Source organism: Paroedura picta, chromosome 4, assembly GCF_049243985.1.
Source record: "Paroedura picta isolate Pp20150507F chromosome 4, Ppicta_v3.0, whole genome shotgun sequence".
NCBI classification, from domain to species: domain Eukaryota; kingdom Metazoa; phylum Chordata; class Lepidosauria; order Squamata; family Gekkonidae; genus Paroedura; species Paroedura picta.
In genome coordinates this window covers 96302881-96317236 of record NC_135372.1, presented here as the reverse complement: position 1 = coordinate 96317236, position 14356 = coordinate 96302881, and the positions used below count along the sequence as shown (strand labels likewise).

Below are 14356 nucleotides of genomic sequence, written 5' to 3'. Positions count from 1 at the left end.
GGCAACACCAGGCCTTTTATTTGTGGCACTGTATCCTATTTCCTTTCCCAACAAAGATATAGATGTGAAAGCAGGCAAGCCAGTTTTTTTGTCTCACCCTGTCCAGAATCCAGTGGCACAGGCTGAGAGAGTGAAGAAGTGATCTTGCTCCCTCTACTGGACTGTCAGGGGAGCTACAAGGCACACTAACTTGACTATCCTCTGTAGCAGGGAACTCTATGCCATTTCGGTTTCTTCACCTCCAATACCAATATGGAAGAAGGAACCATAGCAACTACATCTTACATCACAGTGATGCAACTGTAAAAAGTGATGCCCTCTCAGATGTCTCCTGTGAAACTATTGGAGATGCCGGAGCCAGAGGGTGACTCGTACAGTAGTTAAGTCTGCAGCTGCTCTTCTATGTCACTTTGAGGTAAAGGAAGAGGATCTTCCTAATCTAACTAATCTAATGAATGCTAATCTTACTTATGGGTGAGATTGGAGTGTAGTAAAACTGATTTATGGGATGGAATTCCCTATCTTTTAAAAATCTAACAATCTAGATTTATTTTTCTAATTTCAACAGGACCTGGTGCTTACCTTCCTTATTGAAAGCTCAGGACGAGCACACACAATATGGTATGGATTTGACAGTCCAGACCCTTTTGGAAACAAACAGTTGCTAGCCCCACTACTATCAAGCTATACAAGGACAGCTCCCTAAGTCTAAATGTTTGTCCCTTCCATCCTTTCGGAGGCTGGCAAAAACTGCAAGCTGCCCCAGGCACCATACCAGCCAGAGCTGGCAGTTTCAGACTTACACCCACAGAACAGTAATAATTTTAACAGTGGTTAATGTCAGATCATATGAGACTGCCATTAGGACTCATTCATTTTCTAGAGCCAGTTTAAAGTGCTGGTTTGGGTCTCAATATGTTGGTACCTAGTTTACCTGTTTACGAGCATGTATATGATTTATACTTATCAAACCAGCTGTAGCAATCTGGATCACTTTTCAGGGCAGCTCTTCCCCTTCTAGCCACCTATGCTCACTGCTAGAATATGGAGATAATTAGTCAGGGCAGGAAGCAGCAACGGGGACCTTCAACACCTGCCTGGAAATCCATGACCAAGGCTGGGGGTCAGTAGCATATCCAAAGCATGAACTGATCAGAGACTATGACCCATAACAAGCATTTCCCTGCCCCATTACATCTGCAGCCATCAAATCTGTCTTGGCTGGACTGAGTAACACATGGGCCTTCACCTATTTCCTTGAGATTTCAGACCCTGATGAGGGATGCTACCATTTCACTTGGATCTGATGAAGAAAAATGGAACATTAATATGCATTTGGCAAGCACAGATGTTTGGAATGAAGAAAAGGGATTTCTTTTTTAGATAGCACAGTGAAACATTCTGCCTTGCACCTTTTGGGTCTGAGCACACCCATTCATCTTGCTGTGTGCCAAAGCACTATCCTATAAGCTGCAGTCTCTCTGAATGCAGCATCAAAGTAACATTCCCAAGTGCTCATTAAACAAACTCAAAGGGAAGGCTTGCAATATCAATTAAGTATTTTATTCAAGTAAACTGCAAATACGAAGTAAAGAAGGCTTTAGCATGGATCAGAGATTCACACAACACCTCCCCCACTCCTCCTTGTTCTTAACACAGTTGCCTTCCCCTGGTCACACTTCTGGCAAACATTTGGATCCATGACCTCAGCCTTCCCTCTAACCTATAGCCCTTAGGTAGCTGAGAAGATCAAGTTTTAAGAGGCAGCTTTCCTCACCAATACACATTGATTGTAACATCTGAATGCAGCCAACAGCTAGTTAATGTCAAAACAATGAAGTTTGTTTTCATACCAGCATCTTCACTCTCAGCTTCAAAACTGAAAGGATTTGTTCAGGCACTGTGCAAGTCCTGCTATCCTGGATTAGAAAGAGATCAAGCCAATCTGAGCAAGAGGATCTCCACTGCACATTGGTCTCAGCAGTTTAAGGGAAAGATGCTTAATGTTATGCTGATTTTGGTTTTTACAAATTGGGACTGGATGGAAAGCCTCCCCCCTTGCCCCCTACCTATGATGGTGTTGAGGACTGGACTGCAAATGAGTGACAGCTTCTTGGAGGACCTGGTTTTAAAAGAGTGAATGTTAAGGATACCCAAACTAGAAGTTACTAAGCATTGGGATTGGGGTAGGGTGGTTACTCCTGAGCCTCTAATGTAGTGTAAATTAAACTGGGATTAGTCAGCACAGAGATTGTCACAACCCTTAGTGTGGCCTGAGGCTGTAAAGCATAGCTACAGTTCTACCCGGACGTATTTGTAAATGCAAGTGATCATGAAACAGTTATCGACTTCCTTGAGCTCAGACCTGTGCTTCCAGAAGTCCTGCACCCTGGTAAGAACCCCAGTGTCCCAAGTGTGTGGACTGTTGACTCTTGGAGACCATGGTGGTTATGAACAAAACACCTCCCCTCTTCCCCGATCACTCAGTCTGACAACTGTAAGCTTTTATCCCTTTTTTAATAGCACAACTCAAACTAAATTATCTATAGTGTACAATTTGTCAATTCCAGAGAAAGGAAACCAGATGGAACCTGTTGGAATAGTAAAACTTTGTAACCGGTACAGCAGCAACAACAACAGCAGCAACTCCATGTTTAAGAGAATGAACTTTAAATTATCCAGAGGTAGCTGTGAATGAAAGAAAAAGAAAACCTGAAAAGAGACCAGTTTTGGAAAGACAACTGCAGCTAAAAAAATGCTAACTGTGCTATTCCCAATGGGAAAAGCATTGCTGATCCTGATGAAACGTGACAGGGAGGGAGGGGGAATTCTGCTATCCTGCTTTCCTTGGTCATGGCAGCGTCTTCTTTGGATTCAAAGAAGATCCTTCAGTCTCTCTGTGCAGAACAAGCAGGCACCAAGGGAAAAGACTTCAGATCTCCCTGCCCTGGGAACTGATAGCTAAGCTCAAGACGGGTGAGTGGGACAGGATTGTCGCACTATCAGGGACACTCATCTGCCACTGGGAGAACTTCCCCAAACAATCCCACTGGGCAGCAATGAAAATGCATTGCAGAACTGATCTTGTCCATAGCAACATGACATGCTGGGGGAGGCCCGACTGCATGCTGGTCGCTCAAAACAAACAGGCCTACTGCAAGGAACCAACTTACCCTTGAGCCATAGGAGGTGGAGGGAATGTGGCAAGGTAACAACCTCTAAAATCAGTCCCAATTCCCAGGCAAGTAGTGTACAGTAAGAAAACTTCCCCCTTTCCATTGCTTTGGCTCTTTCTACTAAGCTTGGGGGGGGGGGGGAGGAGATACAGCGCTCTCCGTTCTCCTCTATGACATAACCTTTTCACCAGTGTCAAATATTATCCTTTGGGAGGCTGGTATGCTCTCGCTAAAGGGGCAACTGGGGCTGATAGAAGAACACTTGGCTGCCCACTCTTTTCAACATGAATAAGTGGTTAACAGAACGCGTTATATACACCCCTTTCTCTACAAGGAGTGCACTGAAAAGACAGGCCAAACAACTGATGAGGAGGATGATAATATAGAATTACATAAAACTGGTAGGCTAAAGTTTTAACCCTGTCGCATGAGAGGGGAAAACAAAGTACACTGTTCTCCCTTTAAACATTACACATCAACAAACGCGATGGCTAATTCGTTTTACACCGTATTCCAGTGTTGCTGTAATTTTAACTGTGAACATTGGGGAACATTGGAGGGGGGGCAGGGAAGGAATGAGGATTCTTTGTTTCTTCCTCTGTCCCAAAACTTGACAAGAAATAGGAAACTTGAAGTGTGAGGTAGAATAAGTTGACCATCTTCACTGCTCCTCTTCAGATGATTCCTGGGAAATGTTGACCTCCTCTTCCTCCTTCTCCTGCACGGGAGGGAAGGAAAAAAAGGCTAAGAAACTGGGATGGGGAGGGCGTCATGTCTTTGCTTAGCTTGACTGCCCCCACTCTATGGCACCATCACCAAAACCCACAAAGGGCTCAGCTACTAAGAAATGGGAAGGGACAGGAAATTTCGCCTCTCTGCAAGCCAATTCCTGTGATGTGGCATCTTATTGCATAGCTCACATGCATGGGAAATATGTCATGCATTCATGGTCTTTCAGAAACTAAATTCAGAAGTTTATGACCTGAATTGGAATAACGGAACAGAAAACTAGTGCTAAATTATTGCACCCTGATGAAATTGAAGCACCACGGCCATAGTGACGAGATGGCTCAAGCAGAGTCGCCTGAAGCTCAATCCTTCAAAGACGGAGGTCCTGTGGCTAGGTAGGAAGGGCCCATGCGAGGAAGCGCACCTGCCCACCCTGGATGGCGTGCAGCTCTCTACGGCTCACTCCGCCAGGAACCTAGGCGTGATTCTGGACACCTCCCTCACAATGGAGGCCCAGATCACAAAGGTAGCACGGCTGGCATTCTACCATCTCCGCCAAGCCAAACTACTAGCGCCCTACCTGGCCCCGGAACACCTAGCCACAGTGATCCATGCGACGGTCACCTCTAGACTGGACTTTTGTAACTCGCTCTACGCAGGCCTGCCCTTAGCCCTGACCCGGAAACTACAACTAGTTCAAAATGCAGCAGCCAGGATCCTCACAGCAACACCGTGGAGGTCTCATATCCGGCCTATTCTCCATCAGCTGCAATGGTTACCAGTTGAATTCCAGATCAGACTAAAGGTTCTGGTAATTACCTTCAAGGCCATACGCGGTCAGGGCCCAGTGTACCTGAGGGACCGCCTCCCCGCCTATGCCCCCAAAAGAGCTCTGCGCTCTACTGCCTCCAATCAGCTAAGGATCCCTGGCCCTAAAGAAGTCCGCCTGGTCTCGACCAGGGCCAGAGCATTCTCTGTTCTGGCCCCCACCTGGTGGAATGAGCTCCCAGAGGAGATCAGGGCCCTGACGGAGCTTAAACAGTTCCGCAGGGCCTGCAAAAAGGAGCTCCTCCACCAGGCATTTGGCCGAGACCAGACGTAATCGATCAGCGACCAAGGGCCCCTGCTCCCCCCCCCTCAGAATCCCATCAATAAGCCCTGGACCTGTTTGTATTACTATATTGTTTACTGTTATACTGTGTTATTTGGTTACAATTATTAGTTATCAGTTATACATGTTCTACAGACTGTTTTATGTATTGTTTTCTGTTATAATGTAAACTGCCCTGAGCCTCCGGGGAGGGCGGTATAGAAGTATGATAAATAAATAAATAAATAAATATTCACAGGGGAAACTTATGCTGAGATACGAAGCAAATGGAAAAGGGACTAAATCCTTTAATCAAAGACGTCACAAAACCGTCAATTCACTCTGATCCTGCCCTCCCCCTTTAGAAAAGGGGCATATGAGAAAAATGTACCATCAAATGCTCTAACCTCTGGCTCCCGTTTCCTTTGCAATAAACTTCAGAAAGCCATGCTGCAAGCATTGCTGAAAATGTGTACTTGCAGAGGACCTGGATTTTACCTGCATTCCGGAAATCTCATACTCAAGGAGGAGTAAATGCTGTAGTAATAGTGGAGAATCTACATCACCCTGCCCCTATCTAATCAACTAGAGGCAATGACCCTGTAGCCTAAAAGCTACATGAAATGAGCATGACAGCCAGCCGGATAAAGCTACATGTGTTCTGGTTGTTCTACATCCATAATGCCACAAGAGGGACTCCAGTGTTAAAAACCTCTCTCTCTCTCTCTCTCTCTCTCTCCAATTTAACCTCAAAACCAATCTTTTTTCCTACTTCCCTGCACAGCCACCATCTGTTCACAGAGTTAATAAGTGCCGCTCCCAACATCCACACCCGCCCATACTTGAAAAGCAACGTTGTGCACATGAGGGGGAACATATTTCTTGAAGAGGCCTCTCCCACCCACACTCTCCAAAGAAACACAAATGCTGTCAGAATGAGATGAGTCATGGCTGAGTGTGTGTGTGTGAGTCAGCAACCTCCACTTCCTTGCATTTCATTCATAAAAATATACATTTAAGCCACTGTGGAATGTGTCTGCCAAGTCCGTACAGCAAGTTCCCAAGATACACATCTCATTTAGTGGAGGAAGGAAATGACTGATACTGCTCACTTAACCTTCCTCCATTTTTAGGAGAGTGGACAGTAAGCCAGCCAGCTTGCTAACAAAAAAGAAAGAGTTGGCAAGCTCATTTGAAGACTACCAGGATGGCTGCAGGCAGCCTCTTCTATGTTGGCCATTTACATGGAAATCAGTCCACAGCAATGAACATCTCTCCCTTGGTGGTATTACAGGACAATGTACAGCACTTTGATAGTTCACAGGAATAGACCAATACTATTGTTGAGGCAAATATGGGCTGCTTTCCCATCAAGTTGTTCTGCCAAGACATCCTCCTACAAGTTGGCATGATTTTGGTCCTGCCAAACTGGGTGTCTTCTGCAATTCTCCTGCAGCCCCCTCCCCCAGCCTGGTCCTATTAGCTAGGTTTGGGTGGAGGTGGGGAGGCAGTAACATGAGAGATTGTATATACACTCTGCCATCTACGCTGATGGTTGCATTTGGGCAGAAATGGGAAAATGTTGCAAGCCTGAGAGTCCAGCGGTAGCCATTGTCCCAGCAGGCAGCAGAAGTAGCCAAAGCTCTTATTCCTCTTGCCAGAAAAATCTTTCTGAGAAATTGAAGACCAAATACGTAGATCTGAGTGTATTGTTCTGTGTCAGGTTTGCAAAGAGAAAAACAACAAGCAACTGAAGCCTCATTGCAGCAAGGCTGCCGGCATTTTGGAACACTGCCTTTGTTGATTACGCACTCTGCCTCCCATACCAAAGCTGGATTGGTTAGATAAAAATACTAGGCCAATGATATGACGTTATGCAGAAACTTCTCATTAGCCCTAGCAGCCAGCTTGGTGTAGTGCTTAAGAGTGGTAGTCTCTAATCTGGAGAATTGGGTTTGATTCTCCACTCCTCCACATGCATCCAGCTGGCTGACCTTGGGCCAGTCACAGTTCTCTCAGTTTTCTCAGACTCACTTGTTGTGAGGAGAGGAAGGGAAGGTGATTGTAAGCCACTATGAGACTCCATCCGGTAGTAAAAAGTAGGGTAACAGAACATCAGCTGCTGTTCTTCTAGCAGGATCAGAAGTACAGAGCAAGGACCAAGGCTTTAAAAAAGTAAGCTTTATTGTACAAGCAAGAACGATAAGGCCAATGAAATCCCTTTCTAGTGTGTTCTGGTACGTATCTATTACAGGCGGAGGCTACATGGGAAGGGCAAAGACTGTAGCTACCATAAGAAATGTAGATATTGTACAAAAGAAGTCTTTTGCAATTGAGCAAGCCCTTCCAAAGCAAGCCCTATACAATCGAGAGCAAGAGCTGTCCTGGTGTGAGCTGAAGAGTTTGCATCCCTATGGAATGAGGTTTTCCTATCGGAACAGCCAGCATAGCCAGCAAGGGCACCTTTAATGGTGTGAGACCAAGGGCTACTCTGAAAGGTCGAGGCCCAGTGAAACGGCCATAGACTCACTCTGCAGGAATGCTCAGATGCCACACTGGTAACACCAGGTCTGTGCCAGCTAACTCCAGAGATCAAGCCACTTCCTGTTACTCACTTCTAACAAAAGACAAAACATTTTCACAAACAACAGGGTGGGGAGAGAATCTAAACAACTGCTTTGTCTTAAACGCCTATGCCAGAAAGGAAAACACTGGAGAACCATGACAGCACTTTGGACTTCAAAAAAACCCACACCCAACAACCTCCCATGTTCTGTATAACATCCTCTGGATCTACTAGCAGTGCATCTTACCCAACTTTTTTCCAACAGTCTCTTGGCCTCATCAGGGACCCTTACTGATGCAATACACTGGGGCCCAAGCTTCCTTGCATCAATGCATTTTAATTAGCATTTTAGCAAATGGACATTAAGAAATACTTAACATGCACATATCAAGGGATAAAGGGAAGGAAGTCAACCATCTGTACTAAAATTCAGGCATCTGATTAATCTGAAGTTACCAAGTATGAACATGAGGTGTTAGCTTGGATCCTATATCCGTTTTTCCTGCTTGTTCTCCTCTTTGTCCCTTATGGAGGTGGTCCTCTGCTATGCAGCATGTTCCTCTCACAGTAGGCACTTTTCAACTCCTTGAAAGACATTAGTCTTGCATGTGCAGAAGTGCTCAGTACTTAACAAAAGAGTGTTCTGCAGTGGAGGATACCTGCCACAGTGGATAAAGAAGAGCACAAGCAAGAGAAAACGTATAGGAGCCAAGCCTACGCTTTGACCTCTGAGATGTAGGATAATTGGCCTCTTGAGCATGTCACCAATTAATTCACACCACAGATCATCTCTTCTCACTGCCCTTATTGGGACATAACTATTCCATGTCTAGATAGAAATCTTCTTTTATTTCAACAGTGCAACATCAAGTTTGGTTCACAACTTTATTTCAAACAGCAGATTATGCCAGAAATGCTCATGTGTGTCTGTTGTGCAGCTGGCTTATTGCAGGAAGGTTCCCCAACTGAGTCACAAGATCTCTTCTATATGCTTCTCCCGAAGCAATAGGATCAGACTCCACAGAGGGCAAAGCGAGTTATGCCTTCCAATTCTGAAGCCAACCTCCATAACCATGTCCTAGGGGGGCAGTTCAGCACACATGGCCACCAATGACGAAGACTGAAGCTGCAGCATTATAGGTCTGGGGTGACAATTTTGGCACAAAATATAAGATTAATGAACAACTACCAAGAATATATCTGATCCTGACTACAATGGCTTCAAATGAGGTTCAATGGATTCATGAACGGTGATCAATTTTGTGTTTTTTCCACTGGCTTTAAGAAGCCAAATCAAAACGAACAATACATACTGATTTTTTGGGTCGGCCTCGAGGTTTCCTCCCAGGTGCTGCAGAAGTTTTCTGGATAGAAAAAAAAAGACCATCAACCACACAAAGTCCAGTAATATTTCAGACCCTTCCCAGAATATTGCTTTTTCAAATGTTTCTAATCACAGGGACATGACCTATGCACAGGTGTTCATGAGCTGGTGGTTCTGTTTAGGTGGGGTACTCTGCTCTGCCTCCTGCATAATGATTTCAACATGTGTCATAGTGTCTGCTGAGGTACAGTAGCATAGCAAGCAAAAGAGATCCTTTCATAAAATGGAGAAATTAAATGCTCTGTTATTGATACAACTTTAAGTGATGTTCTTGCAGGGGAATGTGAATATGAACCTTTGGAGAATGTTCATGGATGAAAAAACCGAAATCATGTAATCTGCCAAGAAAAAAATACTTTAGCTTCTCAAATGTACTCAAAAGGCGAAAAAAGTAGTTAAGTCTCATAGTCTTAGCCAGTCTTATAGATCAGAGGATGTGACTCATGTGTCCTTTGAACACTTGGGATTGGCAACAGTGCCTCTTTCATTTGGCCTTCTGGGGGTCAATGCCACAAGACCTTCCCTTGTCATTCCTACCCATCACAGCCTTTTCCAACTGGAGCCATCTGGGATCCCAACCTCATGACTCAGAAATGCAGGATATGAGTCGCATATTTTCAAAACAGGTTTGCAGCAAATACACCCCATCCGCAGAGCCTTGTGTACCTCCCCCCTGGACATTTTCCCAAGCTGTTTACACTTGCATCTCTGAATACAGCAGCCAAGATCTATCTTCATCTAGAACTCTCTCTAGGCCCCCAAGACAGCAGATGCTCTACCTTGGCCAAGATACCAGCTACATCCATTACAAGCCATTCCTACCCCAAAAGGGAACAAAATCCTATTAACAGTAACTAGGGTTAGCATCACAGAGGCAGGGTGCTACACAGAAGGATGTGCAGTGTCAGGCATTACAGATCAGAATGCCTAATGCCTGCAGATCTTGGGGGTTGTGGTAAAGAATCTAATCTCATCTAATCCAAACAGTAAACAAGGAACCAGCACACAGAAAAGGTTTTCCAGATCTTAGCATGTACATCATTTTCACTGAAAAAAAAAATGAACATGTAAGGAAAACTGTCTGGCCAAGCAATTAAGACAACCTGCTGCTTTCATGTAGAGAAGGCCGTGTGTTTGTAAACCTGATTCAGTTATCTGCTGTTCCTTTGGACCTACAATGGCCAAGGAATGCTGCCTAAGAGGCATGGGTGAAAGGCAACCCCACCCTCCTTTTGTCCATGAGACAGCAATGCAAGTAGCCTTACAAGAGCTGGTAGGAAGCTACTAAAGCCACAGTAACAACTGCTGCTATGCTCAATATGGAGAACAGCCAGGAAGTCCAAGTAGATATCACAGGAACACCAAGGGAGCACACCCAAAGTCCCCCCCCCCCAGAGCAGAGAACACAGCTTTAGGTCCCCAACTCTTATGTGAATATTTTCAGCCGAGTCAGTTCACTCTGACAGTCTCCCACCCTTGGCCTTTACACAGGTAGAAGAGAATGGAGCAGCTGTAAGGAGGAGCCAGATGCACAACAGGCAGAAGCAGCTCTCCTCCACCACTTGTTGGGTGCTCTCTTTCCCTCCACATTTCTCACAACTGAACAGGTGGTCAGAAGCGAGAGCTAAGCCAAGGTGTCCACGGAAATAACCCCTGCAGCCTGGCTGCCAAATCAAGAGGCGGCATCTGTTTCTCTAAAAGCAGCTGGACACTTATAAGATCCTTGTCTTTAGAATGGGGGAGGGAATAGTGAGGAGTGGGCTGAATATGCTGTACATGAATTAGCTCTGTGTTTTGCATTAAACAAACAAAAACAAGAAAGCTGCAACAGCTGCCAAGTTACCAACTGTGGGGTCATTTATTTACTCGCTTGCCGCCTTTCCAATCCCCACCTACTTTTGGCTGCATGGCACCAGATGGCATGAAGGCTTCACTCGCCATCAGCCTGGAGAAATGATATGGGTGGGCAGCTGCTATACTGGATGAAAAACTGGGGACACAATGGGGCCAGGAATTTAAGAGCCCTGGAGCTGGAGAGGGGTTCATGCCTTTCTAGTCCCCTACATTAATTTATGATCTTCCTATTACACAAATGAGTGAATACACCCCCTCCCCTTAAAGACATGTGTAGGCCACCTGCCAGGACACACATGCACAAAAAGCAAATGTCACCAGCTGCCTGGCTAATTCTGATGCCTTCCACACAAAACAAGTTAGGTTTTGATGTCTGCGAGACTCCTCGATTCATTCTTTTCTCTCAAGATCAAAATGGAGTCAAAATTGAAACCTAATTCTCTTTTGAAATACAGTATTTTTTCAGATGGAGCTAAACTAGGGGCCATCTTAGTGGATACGTGATTTGTTGCCATGTTTGCTTAATACAGAAGGTGGAAATGGAAGGTACATATGGGACAAAGTTCTGGGGAACGGGTGGGAACTAATCCTTCTGCACCTGCTCATTCTACTCTCCTCAGGCAATGCTGTGCCCATGCCCAGGCTCATTTTGAAAACCCAAATAGAGGGAAAACAGTTGGTGCCATGGGGTCCAGTTGGCAGGAAAAGGGCAGGTTCTCTGCTCCTTATTCCCTTCTTCAAATGCATTTGCATTAAAGGGAGAAGTAAGGACAGGAAGTCCTCGCTATCCAGTTCTCAAGACATAAAGATGCATCACACTTGCCAAAGCACAGCAGAGAACCTTTCCTGCCTGTGTCTGTCTGGGAGATCTCCCAAGAGCCCTGTGTAGGCCAACAAAACATTTTCCACAGAATAAAGGCATCTCTTTATGCCACTTTAAACTTACTGGATTGATGTTTCAGTTCAATCCACACAGCAGAAAAGAAAGTCTCCACCCTCCCCAACAAAACCCAAAGCAAACAAAACCCAAAGACATTTCAGCCCATCAGAAACATCTATACCAGAATATTGGGATAACATCATGAAGACTAAATGCCAAAGCTTATAGCGTTGTGATTTTTAATCCGTCATAATAAAGCATATGTAGACACCATATGGAGAGAAGGTTGGGAGAATGTCTTTCAGTCTTCACGTGAGTGATTCATTCATTCTTCCACAGGAAGGGATTTTTTTGTTAAGACATTACTCAGATGCAGCCTTAAAGTTACTCCCAGTTGATGAGAACTCAAATGTAGACTGGAGTTTAAAGCCCTCCCCCCCCAACTTACCCTTCCCTTTGAAGCAGCCTTGTTTTTGCTCCCCTTGGGTCTGCCACGTGGTCTCTTGGGGACAGGTGCCTCACTAGGTTCCTGCTACAAAGAAAGTACACAACAGTCAGCAATAGTAGAATGAAGGCCAACATGCTAGCTGCTTTCTCCCTACCTGCCTCAGTCTAAAATCCTTCTGCTTCCCCCTCACAAATGTGACCACAACAATCTGCACTAAAAGAACACAATTTATAGTTATGAGTAATATAGGTGCTATACTCTTGTTTCCAATTATTAATATCAAGAACTAAAAAGCTAAAGACTTTGCTGCCCAGTCATTAAGTTGGGGGGGGGGGAGGTTACGCTGCCATCTTATATTTGTTTTACATGGGGTTGATGAGTTTCATTGGGACTTTTATATGTACACGTAACCTACCAGGAGTCTCCGGAAAGCGGAGAGCTAAAAATAAAATTTAAATAAACAAAATAGATCACACTGTACCTAGATGCACTATCTCAAGTACTATAGGCAACATGTTTTCTTCCCCTTCATGCAAAGTGATCTCTGAATAGGAAATGGTACTACAGGGGACAATGCAGAGCTCCTAGACTCATTAGGAAGGCCTGTGAAGTTCTGGAGCTGTTTCTCTAGCATGGGAGAGTTCTTTCTCCCTGAGACTAGAGTTACTGCCTTTTAGGAATTCTACTGCAGTTCTAACTGCTGGGCATAATGAGTTCTACCTGTTCTTGTCATTCTTAGTTATGCTTTTGTAGATCAGAGGGTATACCAGAGACAATGAGTTTCTAATGCTTACCGAGCACCAAAGGATCCCCTGAGATTTTAGGCTGCTTTCACATATCATTGCATAATGCACTTTGGCGATCAGTGTACCTTCATGTTTCACATAGGAAAATCCAGTTGCAAACAATTGCTATAGTGTGTTGAGAAATCATTACTCAATGATATGTGAAAACATTTGAATCCATACAAATATTGCTTTTATAAAATGGCATTCATATGGGGGAAAGGATTCAGTGCATCATAATTGTCAATGACAGACTGGCCTTCCCTCCAAGAGACTTGCTGGCATTAATAATGAAAGATACCTATAGTAGTCTGTTCTTTTTCATCCTTACCTTCATGTTTCATTCCACAGTGACAACAACTGTGCTGTGTAACAAGGTACTGCCCTTCCCTATGCTCTCACTGTCATGTCAGTGACAATGGCTATCAACTGCCAAGGAGATTATCATCATCATCTCAAAACCTTCCCCAGCAACATGAGCAGTCCACAAACCTGAGGCTGCTTCCTGGGCCGCCCTCGTCCTCTCTTCACAGAGACATCCTTGTCCTGTTTGGCCGCCAAAGGTTGGCCTGATTTTGCACTGGATTCACTCATCTTTCCTTGCCTAAAAGCAAAAGCCAAAACCAAAAATCAATATGTTCAACTCAGATGAGGTGGAAGCCAAGATGAATGCTTGAAGACCACTATCCTCCAGGTAAGTAAGGGCATGAAGCACATTTTGCCACAACTAACCTTGGTGCCCAAGGAAATTTACTGTGCCATTTTATTTTACAAATTAAAACAAAATAATTGAATATATAGAAGAAGAAGAAGAGTTGGTTCTTATATGCCACTTTTCCCTACCCGAAGGAGGCTCAAAGCGGCTTACAGTCGCCTTCCCATTCCTCTCCCCGCAACAGACACCCTGTGGGGTGGGTGAGGCTGAGAGAGCCCTGATATCACTGCTCAGTCAGAACAGTTTTATCAGTGCCGTGGCGAGCCCAAGGTCACCCAGTTAGCTGTATGTGGGGGAGTGCAGAATCGAACCTGGCATGCCAGATTAGAAGTCCGCACTCCTAACCACTACACCAAACTGGCTCTTATATTTTAATAACCTTTGAGTATTGCTAAATGCACAACTGAAAGAAGCGGCGCAAGATCAAAAGACTTGGAGACAGCTGAACTTTAGGATTGCCAAAAGTCGGACAAAACTGAATGGCTCACATAATCATTGTTGTATGATGTGACGGGATCAAATCTGACAAGTCTTTGTTTCAGATGGCCCTGTTGCAAGACTGCTCACTCAATGCAATCTGCAGGGGGTTGAGCAGGGGGTTGGACTAGATGGCCTGTATGGCCCCTTCCAACTCTATGATTCTTTGATTCTATGCCTTGGTGTGGGGGTTGGTCCAAAAGTAAGGTGCTCTGGCAAAAACTGTGCATATATATTAAGAATTATAACGAT

At 44.7% G+C, this 14356-nt stretch overlaps 1 protein-coding gene across 4 annotated transcripts in view; it reads right to left on the bottom strand.

The window, feature by feature from the left end:
• Positions 1-2500: 2500 nt before the first annotated feature.
• HMGA1 (high mobility group AT-hook 1) overlaps positions 2501-14356 on the bottom strand; it is a 32247-nt gene continuing 20391 nt past the window's right edge. For 2 of the 4 annotated variants that reach the window (XM_077334420.1, XM_077334418.1), the window contains exons 2-5: positions 13405-13516; positions 12128-12208; positions 8875-8925; positions 2501-3894 (exon numbers count right to left, since the gene is read on the bottom strand). In XM_077334420.1, the coding sequence (XP_077190535.1) occupies positions 3838-3894; positions 8875-8925; positions 12128-12208; positions 13405-13506 (291 nt within the window). In that variant the 5' untranslated portion in view covers positions 13507-13516 and the 3' untranslated portion in view covers positions 2501-3837. Of the gene's footprint in view, positions 3895-8874; positions 8926-12127; positions 12212-13404; positions 13517-14356 lie in introns of all 4 variants that reach the window. The other 2 variants (XM_077334419.1, XM_077334416.1) reach the window with 1 other exon arrangement.